At 38.3% G+C, this 16,631-nt stretch overlaps 1 protein-coding gene across 6 annotated transcripts in view; it reads left to right on the top strand.

Annotated features, from left to right (window-relative positions):
- FGF13 (fibroblast growth factor 13) overlaps positions 1 to 9,625 on the top strand; it is a 119,209-nt gene extending 109,584 nt beyond the window's left edge. For all 6 annotated transcript variants that reach the window (XM_053474276.1, XM_053474275.1, XM_053474274.1 and 3 more), the window contains 2 exons: positions 6,104 to 6,299; positions 8,010 to 9,625. In XM_053474276.1, coding sequence (XP_053330251.1) covers positions 6,104 to 6,299; positions 8,010 to 8,146 — 333 coding nt within the window. In that variant the 3' untranslated portion in view covers positions 8,147 to 9,625. The remainder of the gene's footprint in view (positions 1 to 6,103; positions 6,300 to 8,009) is intronic.
- The last annotated feature ends 7,006 nt before the right edge of the window (positions 9,626 to 16,631 follow it).

Genomic DNA, 16,631 nt, shown 5'->3' with positions numbered 1-16,631 from the left:
AAAAACTGTCTAGAATATCACAAAATAATTATCATATGAAATATGAAATCATTTAATTAATACTGCAAAATGTAAAAATACATACAAGGATATAATAATATTACCTCCCTCTAGTAACAGATGTACTCGCACCTATAAGTGGTAATAACCTATACATTACTGCACAGCATAAGACATCCTATCCAATTCATTATGCGTTATCTATTTTTGCTTGTTTATTACAATGGATTTTAGAAAATGTATAGTTATGATCATGTAGGAATTTGTGTTTCACTTTCCTGGAATCTATATAAATTACGGCACCTTTTACACCGATCCTTTTGGGTTACAGCGTTACTACTACAACCTCTTAGAATTGCAATGTATGAATTTTCTTCAAATGCCCAGGAATACCCATTAATGTCTTTATGAGAAAAGGAATGGGCATTGATACACACAAGAATAGTTTGTATATCACTGCGTCAATCAGCTAGGGTGTAAGGATTGATAAAAAGTGGTTAACGGGAGTGGAACAATTACTGTGGCTCGTCTCATGTGGTCAGGTGGAAATTGTCATTAAGAGATATGCATTAATGATCATGTCTGTCCTACTCCTTTCCTCTGCCTGTCCAGTTAAGTCATTGAACGTGTTTGCATTCAATGTTTGAGTATGTTGAGTATATTTGTGATACTCATTAATTTGGGGAATATGCAGTCATATGATTCTGTACAACATTCTAAGCATCTCAATCTCTTTCCTGCATCTGGTCCAATAATTTATAGGGGATGTTAGCTTAGAAGTGAAATCGAAATGTAGCTGTGGAATCCTTTTTAAGCCTTGGGATATTTACAGTAATAGAGCTGTCAGCTCCATCAGTCATCTGTCTGCTCTGTTCTGCAAAATCAAGTTAAATAATTCACAGGTGTTCTGAAGAACATTTTAGTAACACAAAGTAATGGAAGTTAAATTCCCTTTTTCTGTCAATGTTCCCTTTTTACGGCTATGTATAGGGTGTTTAGAGGTTTAGAGGTGTGCATCATCAGGAGAGGGGCTGGGGCATGACCATCATCTTACGTCACACGTCCAGCCACCTCACAATATATTGAAGCTCAATGCCAGGATCAGGGCCGGCTGAAGACTTAACGCCGCCTGGGGCGAAGTTTAAAACGCCGCCCCCCGCCGACATGCAGCACACTGGAACGTGCAATAATTGTCAAATATATGAACCATTAATTGCTAGACTAGGAACATTTGACAATTCATGTAATACAAATGCTTCTCTGGTTAGGCTACCGGGTAGACAATTGCCCCCCCCTGGTCTGCTGTACGAGTCAGTTTTGCCCTATTCCACCCTGATTTGCCTGGGCCAGCCTATTGGCTCTGACCTGTAGAATATTTCTATAGATAAAAAAGATGCATAGATGGGTTTGACCCTCTTTATTAGCTAAATGCAGGCTTTACTGCTTATATTATCTAAATGGTAGCCTGGCATGCTTATTTGTGACCCGTAATCACATTAATCGCTTAGAAATAATGAATCGTTCTGTATGCCCTTTAATCAAGTCTATCTTTTTGTTTAGAGTATTCTATTATAGTTCCATTGAATGTAGAACGCATTCCATGATTCTTGAAGTACAATGTATTATCTTAAAAGGTTTAGTTAAATTAGATGTATTAATGCAAACGGGCTAGAGCAAATTAGAACTAATGAGGCTATTTATCAAGGGAAGGAAGGGAACGTTGGAGCCAAATATGTCCTGTAGTTAGATTTTGGTTAAAATGTGTTTGTTAAATGGAATTTTTGTGCAGACACACCAGCGTTGTCTGCATTCAGTCTTGTGCATTGTTCTCTTTTCAAATCTGTATATTAATGGAAATAAGGTTTATACATGTTTGGAAGCCATCCAAACAAATAATTATATCAAGCTACGGAAAGAACAGACCACGGTCTGTTTCTATACTTCCTTCCTATTTCTTTCTTTTTCTTTCTTTCTTTCTTTGTTTTGCTTTCAAAATCCATGTTCTAGAGAGGATGAGATTTGAGTATGGTATAACCCCCTTAGTTTCAAAATGTTGGACATCAGTTGGACTAAGATGCTGTAGGATGTCAGGACTTTTTGCTGGACATGACAGTTCACAAAGCAACTAGCACTATTTTGTGGACCGCCACTTTACTAGAGGCACTATATAATATCACGTGCCTATATTGATATAGAAGTTTGTAGACACATCATAATTATATATATTGTACAAATGTCTCTTTAAACATGCATGTGATAGGCTTAGGGCTAGTCTGAACATTAGACAAGACCAAGGACCCAATAGGTTTTGAAGTTTTTACAGGAGGAAAAATGGGTAGTGTAGATGGGCTGAAACCTAAGCTTAATTTAATTTATCGCGATGAAACTACTCATTGTGTGCTTTTAACGATGACGAGGCTGCCCAAGCACTTTAAGGCCGGCTGTATGTATGCAGCCAGACATTACATTTTCATACTCTTGTAGTGTGTACACATACTCTGCGGGTAGTAGCCAAACACTGCAGCACCCAACCTACTAATGCCCCCCGGACCAATGGGCATTTGTCGTTGTGCCAGATGGCCAGTCCATGTCTGGATAGAGTAGTCCAAGCTAACGAGTCATGTTAACTACAACATATATTGGACTTGGGTACATTGGCTTTACAGAAAAATTGGACTGTTTTGGTTGCACTGCCTTAACAAAAACTAGCAAGGCAATGGCAAAATGTAACATCATAATGTGAATATAAATACCATGTCCTGAGTGGTATTATAAAAGTGAAATTAAATGCAAATTGTGTTACAGCTGACCTTTAGTGTGGAATAGAGTTATGTGCCCAAATTCTAAAATAACTTTGCAGCAAATATGACCAAATCCTTCTTCCTCCCCAATGTCCAAGTTCTCTCGGAGCTCAAAATATCCACTGGGTATCTGAATACTGGGTGAGTGCATCATAGTGGTCTGCAGTCAAATATGGATTTATAAATTGTGTTAATAAAACACATTATTCTTCTCTCACACTCATGGTCTCTGTGAGCTTAAAGATGTTATTTGATAACCCAGCATTTTTTTTATCATTGATGCAGAGCCAATAAGCACAAGGGAGCCCCATAAATCATTCTTGCCCCCGGCACCACGAACCCTGAGTGCAGCCCTGAGTATTTGCTCAGTTCGCCAGACGGGAACAAATTAGTACGATGGCACAAAATATCATTTAAAACAAAAAAATGATACCTTGACTATGATGCTTTAAGCGGTGTCAGACAAATAAGCAACTCAAGCGTTAATCAATAACATACATTTACCCAGTTTCAGCCATTCCCTGTAAACTCTACGTTTGGATGACAGAAATGTCAACCCGCTCCGATCTCAAAGGTTTCAACTGTTCAGCTAAGTGGATCCAAATTTGACAGTCTATCCTCTTGGTTGCTTGAGCATGGCTGAATTGTGATGCTGGAACATTCTCCAAGTCTCCAGTATATTGGCGTTAACATTATTTTAGGGTTGGGGGGAGGCGGTAAAAAGTATTGTTTAAAATTGGCAGAGCTAAGCATTTGGTGGTTTCCGCAAGATGTTATTAAGCTGCATTTGAATATTTTAGCCAGAAGTTTTAATCACAAACTGGTTGTAAAATAATTTGGAACAAGGTGGGTTTCATTAGTGTGGAACGCAGTTTAAAACAATATTAGGAGAATAATAAGTGACATTATAAAAATAAAAGATATGCATAACTTAAAAACAGAATAATTCTATGCTCTGATTATCACCATACTATATACATTTTACCTTTTTTTACTACGTTTCTTACTTGTCAAGTTAAAATTTGTTAAGAAAACATTTTAAACGTTACTTTTTTAGCCGTCATGTACGTATTAGTAGTTTTGATTGAAGCTTTATAGCAAGACCATAGCAATACTTTGTGTTTGTAAAAGCATTCCCAGCGCGTCTTTGCTGTGTGTTTCTCTCCGGTTAATTACGCTCCTGTAGTTTATACAAGAAACAGAAAAAGTTAACTGCAGAGAATTGTAATAGATTTGTGATCTCACTGCATGAAATGAAGGATGCCCTGCTCTCCGCTTCGTGAAAGCAGCTTGGTTTTCACGAGGGGTGGGGAATTTTGAAATGCAATCCTCGAGACTTAAAGGGTTAATGGTTTTGCGTGTCTTTATGAGAGCGCAGCTTATGGTTGAGATCTCAACAGCGTGAGCCTTCAAGCTTCGTGCTGACAGGGGTTGCAACAACGGGATAAATATTCATAAAGGGTTTAAAATGTTTTCTTCTCTTTTTTCAACCTACACAGTTTTGACTGCTCGGCTCCTCTGGGGATGGATATCTTAATTTTGCCCAGCAGCCTTTCAACTGACTGTAAAACTTGCCAGTTTGTAAAGAAAAGAGGGATTTACTTGCTTTACTATTTTTCGCAATAGAAATCCTAGGAGGAAATCTGCTACCTTCACTCAGTGTCAATTAATGGAGAGCGAAACGCACAGGGCACACATTGAGCTTCCTGTGTCTCATCGCAGCATCACTTAATGTGCTCGCGTGCTAATTAGGATTGGCAGTATATCAGCACTCCTGTGCCTTATTAATATCGGCCTACCATATGGAGAGTAAAAGAGCATGGCATTTCTATTATAATTATTTATTTTATTTCCCTCACAATTTAATTTCTATAATTCAATAACAATAAGTCTGTATTTTGCAGAATTTGATTTCAAACAGGCTGTCTTTTCCAATTCTAAGAAATGCCCAACTGTCCTGGGATTCATTACTTGCCTTAACTATATTAATACGACAGTGGCTTTAGTAAGCATATTTATATTAAATTATCTTTTAGAATAGTTTAGCAATTCACACACTCACACACACATATATATATAATATGTCATATAATTTGTCACACGAAGGTTCTCCCAGAAAGTGAGATTTGTACTATATAATAATTATTCTTATTATCACTAGATTATCACTGTTGTGCTTGTACTTAATTTTCATGTGTGGCTAACAGGTGTCCAAAACTAAATGCTTTTTGTGTAAAGCGTAGAATGGACTACAAGGGTATGTTTTTACCATTCTCGCTTATCACGTGAGGCATTGCCAAGAAAAAGGAGGGGATTTACTTATCATAAAAAATTGATGAGAAAGGGTTAAAATTAAGATAACTCATCTGTTTTGATAAATTCAGTATATTGATCTAAAGAAGGAATCCTACTTGAAAACATGGAAATTGTCGCCTCGAAACCAGGAACCATATGCCATCAAAATAAATGCAACACCCAATTTCCTTGGAACTAGGCTATATTTTCCCCACTCAAGATAATTTAAGCCTGGTTTGCCATCTATATCTGCCCATCATGAATATATATAATAATATTAATATTTATTTAAAAATGGTTAATTGAACAAAAGAATTGGGTCCTCTGCACCCTCTTTTAACCAAGAATCTCAAAAGAGCCAACTAATTCTGTTGTTGGATGAAGGGTATTGATAAGTGTCAAGAGGAGAGGTGCCATTGGACGTCATGCCTCCCATATGTCATTTATATTATTTTCTAACCTGCCACTGCCAAGGTGATGGAGGGGTGGGGGTAAAAGAAGGTTCTTGACTCCCCAAAAGGATTTTCATTATCTTGTAACATAATATTCTAAGTTGCGGTCAGGGATGCAATCCAACATTCATGTTGTTCACCACTGCTTCCAAAATGTAAAGTCTCATGCACCTGCTGACATCATATCAATTTTTATTAGAGCTTACAACCTCATCTGCGTGTGCTCAGTATTAACCATTAACTCAACTGGCTACTTTTAAGCAAACAAAGGGGTCATATGTTGGAAAGACATATATTTAATACACACAAATATGGCATCAATTTCCTGAGTAATATTTATAATAATAATAATAATAATAATAATAATAATATAATGTATTATTTATTTGCATTATTTATAATAACAATAATAACCTCTTTGCATTATTTATTTGTATTATTTATAACAATAATAACCTCTTCGTACTATAGCTGATATGTGTGGTTATAGGTATAGGCGTTATTGAGCATCACGCTGTAAAGCTGGATCATTCAAACATTTCATTCTGTTTTCAGGAACATTTCACACCTGAATGCAAATTCAAAGAATCTGTGTTTGAAAACTACTATGTGACATATTCTTCAATGATATACAGACAGCAATCTGGAAGGAGCTGGTTTCTGGGTCTCAACAAAGAAGGAGAGGTTATGAAAGGAAACCACGTGAAGAAGAACAAACCCGCAGCTCACTTTCTGCCAAAACCATTAAAAGGTAAAGTGAACAATTCTCAAGAAATTATAGCTAAAGTCTAACATAATGCTGAGCTTTTAACTGTATGGTTCATTATTGATTATATGTGAATAATTCCTCCTGTACATTATTGATAAAACAATGAAAGCTCTTAGACCAGGGGTGTTGAACTCTGGTGCTTGATGGCAGTACATACTCTGGATATTCTGGAGCCCTGCTTTGTGATATAAAGGCAATCGATTTTTACTCAGTAAGGGCTTAATTAAGAAATCCATAATCGCTAATATCGGATGACTCCGATTACTATTTCCATAGGATAGAACCTAGCTTCTCTTCACTCTCTGCAACTCTTGTTTCTAGTTGTCTAGAACTTGAACAGGAAGTGTCTGTCAGCCCAGATCTCTGTGCTGCTGCTCTCAGCCGGCCCCTCTGTATGGAGAGACTTAAGGTGGTGGGTTATCAAAACCCAGGTTCCCACTTTACTCATTTGCTGTCATTCAATTCTGTGTTACCAAGCAGACAACAGATTTGTGGAATAAATACGGGCTAAACTAAGGTAGACTTTGACTCCAGGGCTTTAAGGTTTCTACCTTGTTAGAGAAAGCCATGCAGTGGCAGAACTACCGGGGTCGCAGGGGTCGCGACTGCGACCGGGCCCTGGAGTTCTGCCAGTCAGGGGGGCCCAAGGGGTGCCGAGCGGTTGCTGAAAACAACCGCTCGGCAACTCTTGGGCCCCCCTGACTGACAGAAATCCAGGATGCCTCCGCTCCCCGCCGCTGCTGCCGCCGTCGCTGCTGCCGCCGTCGCCGCCACAGCCGCAGCCGCGGCCGTCTGCCTCAGCCGCAGCCGCGGCCGTCTGCCTCAGCGCTGCCCAGAGTGCAGTGTTAGGAGCGTGAGGTGTTTGTCTCGGGTGCCGGCGCTTCACGCTGAGCGCCGGCACCCGAGACAAACGCCTCACGCTCCCAACACAGCACTCTGGGCAGCGCTGAGGCAGGCTGCGGCAGCAGCAGCAGCGGCGACGGTAAGTGACCTACAAAGTGGGTAGATCGTGAGAAGGGGGGTAGGGAGAAAGTGGGTAGATCGTGAGAAGGGGGGGTAGGGAGGGAGTGGGTAGATCGTGAGAAGGGGGGGTAGGGAGGGAGTGGGTAGATCGTGAGAAGGGGGGGTAGGGAGGGAGAGGGTAGATCGTGAGAAGGGGGGGTAGGGAGGGAGAGGGTAGATCGTGAGAAAGAGATAGATGGGTTGGGGGTTGGGGGGGGCCCTTAACAGATTCTCGCACCGGGGCCCTGAGGTTACTAGTTACGCCCCTGAAGCCATGTTTATCAGAGCAAACCCTGGTCCAAAATATCAACATCTTAACAGCAAATATGCTTATTTTTATTATTTGGTTGGAAAGTTTGCTTTTGCTACAAAAACCGAAAAAACCTTTGCTATGTACATATTTAAAATCTATATTACCATTTGATAATATTGTGTCTACTTCATTTACCGAACCAGGCAATTGCTAAGCTATACAAATATGAGTATGTTCCGGCTTCGGTTTTCCAGCTGTGCCCACACACCATTTTATATGGCTGCCAATGGACGCAGAAGGACACATTATTTTACTCTTGTTCAGATGTAATCATTTTTTAGGTCCAATATACTGTGACATCACATTTCTTTTATTGTAAATCGAATAATACATAATACTGTGATCATTTTATTAAAAAATAAATCATTCTATTGCAGTTGCTATGTACAAGGAACCTTCCCTTCATGATCTCACAGAGTTTTCCAGATCTGGAAGCGGCACTCCTACAAAAAGCAGAAGTGCTTCAGGAATACTAAATGGGGGCAAATCTATGAGCCAGAACGAGTCTACGTAGCCAGGTGCAGGTCATACCTACGGCAATGACATATACAGTAATGGAACTTTACCTCTGGATGCTGTTGACTTCTTCTAGCAGTTTTACATCCAAATATTCAATTTATTCAGGACAAGCGCTGAACTTGGGTAGCTCACTCAGTCATTAGATCTCTGTTTTTTTCAGTGGATCCCATTAATTTAGAATGTGCTTTTTGCATCTCAGAAGGCACCTGGATAGCCAGCAAAAATATACAATGGAATAAAGCATGGAGGGGACATGCCCTGCTCTCTGTTTATATCACCTATGCTTTGTGGATAGCAAAAACATTTCACTGAACTCAAAGCAGATATGAATTTGCTCTCCAACCAAGATTAAAAGACCACTTTTACTCTTTAAAAGAAAATTGTACTGCTTATATGTTTTATAGGGGCAAGCATACAAAATGCAAAATCTGTTTGTTTTATTGGCTTAAAGTTTTATATATAAGCTTGATTACATGTACAATTATTTAAAAGGTGCAACACTTTGATTTTCAACAAATACAGCTTTCTGTACTCTGCAGGGTCTTTAAATGCTGAGGCTGAATGCTGACATCATATTCAAACCGAAATGACATTTTAGCTTCAAGTAAACAGTGTTCCTGTGATTTAAACATGTTAGAATATCGATATATGTATATATATATATATATATATATATATATATATATATATTAGTCTCTGTTAAAGGTACAGTGGTAACCCCTAATCTATAGATGCATAATTATATACAATAGAACAAACCATTAAAGGAAACCAGTATCCACCAATGTAGTTTTTCTCTTAATTCCATTTTTGTGTATCATGTTAAATGTTGTGGCTTCTTTTCTAAAGGAGAAAAATAAACTGTGGAATTGAGGTGATCATTTTTATAAAACTGTCTTCTTTGTAAAAGTCTTTTTTCCAATGTATGATGTATGTGGTCATTGTAGACAAGGAGCCATGCAAACCGCCATTGTCTAAGCGACAAACACCTATACCTGCTATTTAATCAAAGTGTTGAAGGTTTAGTTTTTCCATTTAGATCATTCATATTCATTGCATGGGTGAAAGTGGGAAATTGGATTAAAGGTGCATGATTTGTTTGGTTTTCTGCATTAAGCAATGTTGGATTCTGTACTCCATGATATACAGTAGGGAGAAATGTTTTCATGTCTTGTACAAATGTTTATTTGTTGTATACACACAAATGCACTGAATAAACAATTTATAGTTGCATATTTTTTTAAATATATATTCTTTTGATTTGATAGACAACATTGGTTTTTATTTTATCACTAAACACAAGTACAATATTTTAGAATTAACGCAGGCTATGCATTATTTCTGTTTACATGTTAAATAATTTATTACAAGTTTAATTTTATCATATGCATTTATTGTTATTTTTTCTCAATAGGACCCTGTTTATGTTGAAGCAGATGTGCACTTGTAAAATAAATATGTTCCTTCCTCTAAATTCTGTTGATTTTTCTTTTCTCTTAAATATAATATATTTAAACAAAACAAGGGAAATAACAAGGGAAATACAGATAATCAGTCTCAGGAGCAATAAAAAGTAATCTACCTGCCTCACCAAGGGTTAAGTAAACAGGAGAAGTAACACTCACCACTAAAAAGACTGTGCCTAGCCAGGCTAGCGCCAAAAACAGACAGGATGCGTTTCATTAAAAAACTTCTTCAGCTGTTGTCACCTTTTACTCCAACCTCTATAATCGCTCCCCCACTCATGACTCACCTGATGACGTAGATGACCGCAAGTTGGATATCCGTCAATACTTGACTCAGCACCTGAAGCATAAACTGACCCCTGGTGCTTCTGAGCAGTTGGCGGCTCCAATTTCCAGAGGTGAACTGGCGAGGGCAGTTAGGCTCTCGAAGAAGGGGAAATGCCCTGGACCGGACGGTCTGTCCTTGGGCTACTACTGGACGTTCTTTGACATTTTTGTGTTATCTATAGGCCCATTTCACTATTGAATGTGGATCTGACGTTGTTCTCTAAAATCCTTGCCTTGCGTGTGGGTCTGTTCCTTCCAGACCTGGACCATCCGGATCAGTCGGGGTTCGTGCCTGGTCGGGAGCGCAGGGATGGGAATCTTATCCATTTGATTCCGCGAACAGGGTCCAGGGCTATTTTGCTAGTTTGGCAGTGACATATACCAGGAGGGGTAAATTCATACGTGAAGTACAACGTGTGTGAAAAAAATACATCATTTTTTACTACCATAAAGTTTGACAAAGGCTGGTGGTAGAATTAATGCATGGAAAGGGTTAAAATACCAGCATTTGAAATATCTTGGGGTGTCTAGTTTTCAAAAATATATGGTTTGATGGGGTAAATTGCATTGGCCGGCTTTAAAGATACCTGAAATAGCACATGGGGCAGAATGACCAGCTTTGGGGGAAAATGGTTTTGAAATAACAAAACGCTACTTGTACTTATTCCCCCATAATGTGCAAAAAAAGGAAAAAAAAAACATAAAAACATTGGGTATTTCTAAACTCAGGACAAATAGTACAATCTAGTTAGCAGGTTTTTCATTAGTTTTTGCAGATGAGTAAAAGATTTTTCAAAAAAAAAGTGAGAAAAGGTAATTTTTAAGAAAAAATCACCATATTTTATCATTGTTTATAGTAAATGCGATGATATGATAAAAGTAATGGTATCTAAAGAAAGCCCTTTATGTGTGTTTGTGCATAAAATGAGAAAGAAGAAAATGACAGCTAAACAGCAACACTGAAAAATTTTAAAAGAGCCTTTGTCCCAAAATGTACTACGAGTAACAAACAGTCTTGTAAATAAGGGGTTAAAACAATAAACTTTGATGTACAAAAAAAATAATAAATAAATAAGTACAAAGTGTTCACAGCTGCATCTTATACAGTACGGTTACTTTTTAAGACCTGTCATTGACTTTCTTAGAACAGCTGATGCCCTCGGTTGCCTAAACCTCCAATGATCGCTGTCTGCAGCAGTCGTCTTCGTAGCTGAGTGGGTTTGTACTTTGTGAGATCTCATGTTCGGTAGTTTGCAATACTCACAATCAGCTGAATAATTGTATTATTCTTGAGCTTTATGCCCTGACTCCATTGAGTGCATTGATTTTCTCCTGAAAAAAGGGTTATTTAATACATAGAAAGCTAATAAACATGGATACAGCTAAAACAACTGAAGCGTACACAAAGGAGAAATGCTAAACAGATGGAAATGCCTCGCTGCCAAAAGTCATCAATGTATCCATCAAAGCTATATTATTTAAATATATATATATATATATATATATATATATATAATACCATTTATAATTCTTATTCCCATTTTGTAGCAAATGCATATTTAATATGTATATTTAATATGTCTACTTCAGAGACATGCAGATAAGTACACCAGGTAGGTCACTTTTTGCCATACTGTTCCATAGGTTTCCTCATTTGCAAATCTATAAAAACATTCATAGAACCGCCCACAGCAGCATAAGTATATTTTATTTTGGGCTTTTGTCTTTTTCTATGATTTACCTTTGCAAGTCAGAGCTTTACTTTGCTGCATTGATGAGATCAGGATTGAAGCAGCTGACCCCACTTTTACCAAACAGGTTTATGGAGGTTTTCTACTGAGTCGCTGTGTTGCTTATAGTTTCTGCAGCTTAACGCTCTAAAACATTACTAATAGTAATTCTACTTATTAATTGTTGATCGAATGTTGTTCGATGTTGATCATTTGTTGTAAAAGCTTGTCACGTACTATTCTACAAGACAAGAAAGGGGCATAAGTGGATTCTATCATATTAAATGTATTCTCTTGTTTGTCATGATTACTAATGTCAATGCAATTCTAGTCAAACTGTGCAAAGGCCTGACAACAAAATGTGATTAGGTAACATTCTCCTTACATATCTTAAGTAATGCCTCTCAGGCTCATCAGGCAAACCACAGATCCTTTTAAAACCCATCAACACTACAAGACAAATCATTATCATAAATGGAAAATCTAACAGAATCAACACACTGGCAATCACTCTTCTTAGATATAGCGTACTGTGAATGGTGAATGGTTCAACGAGGACAAAAAATAAATTAATGCAAGCCTAGTGGAAAATGTATCATCCGTAAGAATATAAAATGCTTGCTAAAGGAAAGTCTGTGATCGTAAGGCCTCTTGTACATTAAGACTTCAGGGATAGAAAATAATCTAAATGAATGGACTACAATTTCAGTAGTCTCTGTGGCCAAAATAAAAAGATATAGCCAGGCCGGGACTGGCTATTTGGCACACGGGGCAAATGCGTTGTAGGCTACTGCCCAACACCCCAATATATATACCAGATGGGCTGCTGTAGTATGCAGCCACCGACTTGATATGCCCAGCCGCACACTAGTGAGCATGAAAAATAATGTGCGGCCTGTCGTATACATCCATTGGCCACTGAAATCATTAGGAGAATGCTGGCCTAAAGTGCCAGGGCCACCTCGTTAGCCCCAGTCTGGTCCTGGATAAAGCCATATTAGCCCAAGACAAAATAGAATCTTAAAGCAGATAATTGGGCCAACATAGAACAAGATGTGAGGTTACATAAGCTTTTAGGACTTTAGAGGTTTCTTTCTCGGTAAAGTATTCTGTATATACTTTTTTATTTACACTAAGAGGAACAGCCGCCCTGAACGAGAACCCTGTTTCTTTATTAGTATTCAGAAAGAGTGATGACTTTTTGGCCGTTACTGTTTCACAACCCTGATAATTGCTGGTATTATTCTACTTATGGTTTGCCTATAGAATGTTAAATATTCTTAAATCAAAGAGATAGGAATAGAGCAATTTCTCCTCAGTCTATTTTTTTCGTCTGCGATCTCGGTCCACATATTGTTTTCTTTGTGACCTAAATTCCATCTGTGATGAATTGTTTTCGCTAAGCCACAGTGGATTCCCAACACATCTGATTATTCTCTCCAGGTTCTGCACGCTGAATTCTGAATTCCCAACAAATGACAAACAGCTGCACAGATCAGTACTTTTATTTGACTCTGTGTACAAATCCTATCATCATTAAAGCCAATTTGTTATAAATTAGCTTGGAAACCACCAATAAAATAGGAGGCGATTTAACTGTAATGTCGTGTATACAAATGTTAGAATTTAAGAAACTAAACAACAAAATAACATAATACACCGTTTATAAACCATAATATACAAATTGCACTTGTTTTGCTTTGTTCTATATATCTCTGGTAAACACGGTGACTTGCTCCTTGCAGGTGGTATACTGATATAAGCCGCTCTTCTAGAGGTCATGTTGTGTATTTTGTCTTCCAGTAAGCAATTATTAGCAGCAGCTAGGACTGCAGTATCCCGGTATATAGGAAGCAAGTCACCGACTCTGTCTTGTGAAATTCACTGCTAGCAGACAGCGGGACCAAGAACCACAGTGTCACTTTTCTAAACCGACTATATCCTGGAACAGCAGGAACCTTGCCTGTTTTTCAGACCTGAATCATTTGAGGCTCTGTTGGAGCTGATCTATTTTTAATTAAGTCTTGCAGGTTTTTTAAAGGAGTAAAATTCTGAAAATATCACATATAAAACTGCAGCTGTGCAGATAATTTGACCAAAAAATGTGAAAATGGCAAACTGTGGCAGTCATAAAAAAGGTCGCTTTTTATCTTATGTATACAGTAAATGTATGCAATGTATTCGATGGTTTACTAAAGTCACTAGGATAAGGAGCCAGGGTGTCTGTCTAAAGGATTGCTCTAACATAACAGAGCTAAAACACATACATGTGGCTCTGTTTTCAAAATAAAATAGTACAACCTTTTTATAAAACGTATTTTTGATCTGGACTAGTAATAAGAAAAAATGGTGGGTGTTCTCATTTAAAATCAGCTAACTATGAAGTTAAGGCCAATCTTTGAGAACTGGAGCCAAGTTCAGATTAAGGAGCTCTGGGTGCTGGAGCAAATACACAGGAAGGTCCCCTGACCCTTGCACTGCCCATACCCAGGCGGTTCCCCATTTCTCAAACCCGAAATAAGAGACAGACACCAGCAGGATTGGATTTAGAAAAGGCCGAGACATTTATTTAACAAATGTCTCGACATAACTTTATTTAACATCTTATAAATTATTGTAAAAACACTTTAATAATAACTTCTGTATAAATACTATACAGTCTTCTGTACACCTGTGTACAAACAGCTGAGGGTTCCCAACCTAAACACAAAACAATGACTTCACACTACCCCTTCCGCCGGATACCACATTCGCCCAAGCGACCGCGGGTCGGATAGGGGAGCTCCACCTTAACGCTTTGGTTAATCCTGTACAGGGAGGGCATTAACTCTAACCTCTAACCAAAACCATCAACTTGCCACTCCCATTATCATTCAAACTTCTCCAGGGAACTCCTCCGCCACAGCAAAGAAAACGGATCCTGCATAAAGAAAGAGGGAAAGGGGGAAAGAAAAAACACACAAAGCCAACACAGAAACACAAAGCAAAAGACAAAAAGAGGGAGGGCGGGCGGGAAACTGCTCCTGTGGTGTTCAGTAATTGCCCCTTGCACGTGTGCTTAGAGGGGCTTTATAGCCCTGTCCCCTTCCCCCTACAGTCACGTTCCTTGTGACTTCCCCCTCGTTCCCTGTGCATTCTCACCTCGTGCTAACCCTTGCTGAGTTAACCCTTTCCTGCCCTAATACCATGTGCACCGTCCTGTAGTGCTGGCAGGGTCATGTTCCCCTTACGCCTATGACTCCAGGGTTTCTTTCTCTCGATTCCCTGCCTTTCTTTCTTCACTTTTTTTCACTTTTTGCCTCCTGCTGTCGGTTTTCTCCTTCTGTTCCCTCTTTCACGATTTATTTTCCCCTTCTTCATTTTTCCAACTCACTTGAAACCTTTTGCTCACTTTTTGTTTTATCGTCTTTCACTTTTCTTCTATATTTTATGGCTTTAACATTTCTCCCCAACCCACACATACATATACGGTATACCTGGAGTAATTGGTGCAGGGCCCCTCAGAGCGCTGGGGCCCTTCGGCCCTGGAGGAATTGTTCCATGCGCTCTGATGTTATCCTGGATGTATGTAGACGGAGTGGCACCTCGGTTACTGGACATAACACCCAACAGATATACTCACTACATGTCATATAAGAAACATCTAATTCTATCCTACTATACTCAGTGCTTTAAAGGTGTTCTGCCTATTATGATAAACAAAGTAAAACATATTTGTTTAAAACAAACATTATCCCACGAAACAAGATACATAAACAAGTAAAGTTACTCATGAAAACTCTATAATATGTGAGCAAAAGATATAACATTTAAAAAAGGTTAATAAGGAAAAATGTGAGTCCAATAGAGGGAGAGATGACTGCCCCCTCTTTTCTCCTACTCAATGTGCAGTGCGAAAGGAGGTAATAAAATATTACCATTGGGGGGGTATAGCCCCCCTTTCTCCCTTTCTTAAAAAAGAAAATAACCTTATGGGAAGGAAAGAAATAACCCCATGAGAGTGAAATAGCCCACCAGAGCTTCTCCATGCCCCCTTTCCTGGTAGGTTAAAGTCAAATTATATTTTGGAGAGGTTTAATGTCATGGGATTTTATTTATAGTGTAGCCACTCCAGAAATGGAATTTAAGGACAATAGCCTGATGCTAAAAAACCTACACAAAAATTCCAACCTGCACCCAAGTATAGATGTCTACTGACGTCAACTGATGACCATGTTGGTGTTAAATGAATGCTCCAATGCTACCAGCAGCTATTTTAGAATCTGCTGCCACTGGAAATGGATCCAATTTTTTAGATGTCTTTCAATCCTCATCTTCGGCCCATGGAATGAGCCTGAAGATTGAAAAATTGTATTCAAGAGTATTGGTTGTCAACCCTATATGGCCCTAAAGTTAGGTCTTAAACATCTTTTCTATTTACAGGTTGCATCCTTTGGGTGCCACTTACTGCTACTAATAATCTGTAACATATAATATAGTGCTAGTATATCCCCATTGAATTTGCAAAGCATTACAGCTCACAGGTTTTATTCTAATTCCCTTTACGTTTTCCTATATATTTTATACACATTTATTATATAAACAATTAGATGCAAAATATATCTGAAATGTCTGCAAGGAGCATTACATAAAATGAAAGTAAATATAACATCTACTTTTTAGCAGGATACTAAATCAAAATCTGCCTGGAATTGCTATTAATATGCTTGGTTATATTCGAACCATTGAAAATATTAAAGTAGGTTCCAAGAAAAAGTACTTTCGAGATTAACTTCCTACCATTCTTAATGACTTTAATTATATAGTGCCTGCGAAGAAGATGAATACAATGTAAGTCTTATTCAACGTGATGGTTTCAAAAGAAGATGCAGATCACTGTGTCGCAGAACATGACTGGGTATTTTCAAAGCTTCTGATTCTCCATAGTCATTTGCAGAATAGTTATAATTATAGCTTT

The sequence above is a fragment of the Spea bombifrons genome, chromosome 8 (genome assembly GCF_027358695.1).
Source record: "Spea bombifrons isolate aSpeBom1 chromosome 8, aSpeBom1.2.pri, whole genome shotgun sequence".
In the NCBI taxonomy this organism is placed as follows: Eukaryota; Metazoa; Chordata; class Amphibia; order Anura; family Pelobatidae; genus Spea; species Spea bombifrons.
This window is presented reverse-complemented; position numbering and strand designations above follow the sequence as displayed.